The sequence below is a fragment of the Anneissia japonica genome, unplaced genomic scaffold (genome assembly GCF_011630105.1).
Source record: "Anneissia japonica isolate Jap-2015-1 unplaced genomic scaffold, ASM1163010v1 scaffold23438_len7198_cov132, whole genome shotgun sequence".
Classification (NCBI taxonomy): domain Eukaryota; kingdom Metazoa; phylum Echinodermata; class Crinoidea; order Comatulida; family Comatulidae; genus Anneissia; species Anneissia japonica.
Genome location: NW_022716979.1, coordinates 2,456 through 3,990, shown reverse-complemented (window position 1 = coordinate 3,990; position 1,535 = coordinate 2,456). Strand labels below are relative to the sequence as shown.

The 1,535-nt window shown below is 33.4% G+C and overlaps 1 protein-coding gene across 1 annotated transcript in view; it reads right to left on the bottom strand.

The window, feature by feature from the left end:
* Positions 1 to 549: 549 nt before the first annotated feature.
* Positions 550 to 1,535, bottom strand: part of LOC117110086 (sorting nexin-25-like) — a 3,414-nt gene continuing 2,428 nt past the window's right edge. Inside the window, exons 5-6 of the mRNA XM_033252672.1 lie at positions 1,210 to 1,446; positions 550 to 619 (exon numbers count right to left, since the gene is read on the bottom strand). Coding sequence (XP_033108563.1) covers positions 550 to 619; positions 1,210 to 1,446 — 307 coding nt within the window. The remainder of the gene's footprint in view (positions 620 to 1,209; positions 1,447 to 1,535) is intronic.

Below are 1,535 nucleotides of genomic sequence, written 5' to 3'. Positions count from 1 at the left end.
ATTTTCCTCATTTTCAACATTAAAGCTAAAATTTTTAACAACTTACTGATGGTTTTTGCTAGAGAAATAACCAAAATCATAAACTTTAGAGACTGATATCTCAAATATTGTTCTTTAAACAGCTCTATGTTTAAACTCTTGTAGCTTTATAATGAAATGTTGGATTTAAATGATTCTTTTACCATTTTATTGCTCTCATTTTACTGTTTAACCATGAATTAACAACCAAAAATCAATTTTTGCGAAGTGTGACTGGTTTGGCTTGTCTTTGCCACATATACATATCTTATCAGATCTTTGGAGATTTCAAAGCGGCGGAGGGTGTAATAAAACTTTTTTAAACTTTTATTTTTTTCTGAAATTTCCATTAAAATTTTATTTTATTTAAAATCATCAATATTTGCAAACGGCGGGTTCGCTAAACAAGGTATAAAAAATCTTGCCTTAACTCACTTGCACTGTTCAGTTAACCTAGTTAATTAACCCATGCAACATCAACTACATATAAGTTAACCAGGTTAACTCACTTGCACTGTTCAGTTAACCTAGTTAATTAACCCATGCAACATCAACTACATATAAGTTAACCAGGTTAACACACTTGCACTGTTCAGTTAACCTAGTTAATTAACCCATGCAACATCAACTACATATAAGTTAACCAGGTTAACACACATCATTCACTTGGTTAAGTAATATGTGCTGATTACCTGTATTTGAACTAGAAATTCTCCTTTTACGCTGCGCAGTAAACGCATAGGCCTCTCACGGTGTGATATTTCTCTTGAGAATCGGTAAGTACAAGTTTGAAAACAATCAGACTTACCAAACTTTAATTATTGTGGTAACAAACAATTTACTACAACAGCGACAATGACAACAACATGAAAAAATATTACAATTTCAAACAAATTAGAAATTTTCTTTGGGAATTATGATAGTATGTAGCGTAAATTTCCTGATTAGTGAATTATTAATTATGCAAATGAGCAATTAGCATATTCACACATGTACCAAATAAACAACATGCTCTGTCTTCTTATTGCCATCTTGGATTCTGCAGTCCACTATGTCGACGTGCAAATCTAAAAGTCCCTAATATATTAAATCACCAATTTCAATAAACCAGGTTATATAACCTGAGCTGCTCTATCTACCTGCCTGTAGTTCAGTCCACCTGGTTAACTAGCATGTGTAAACCCAATTTACCTGCTTTTGATTAAAACCCAGTAATTCCACCTTAGTTTACACCATCTGGTTAACTCACCTGAACATGTCACTATTTCACGTATGACATGACGTGCAGTCTCGGAGCTGGCTATCCTCTCTGGCAACAATAGAACAAGTAAAACTTCAGTTGCTTCCCGTAGAAATTCTGTCTCTGCAACGTCACTTTTTAAACAGGGATGCAACTGGAAAGGTTGTAGTTTCCCTCCACCTTCAGTACTGTAATAACAATTTTTAAAATGTGCGTTTTTTTAATAGAAATTTGGAACACATACAAGCATAATTTTGGGTGAGCCAAATATTAATCA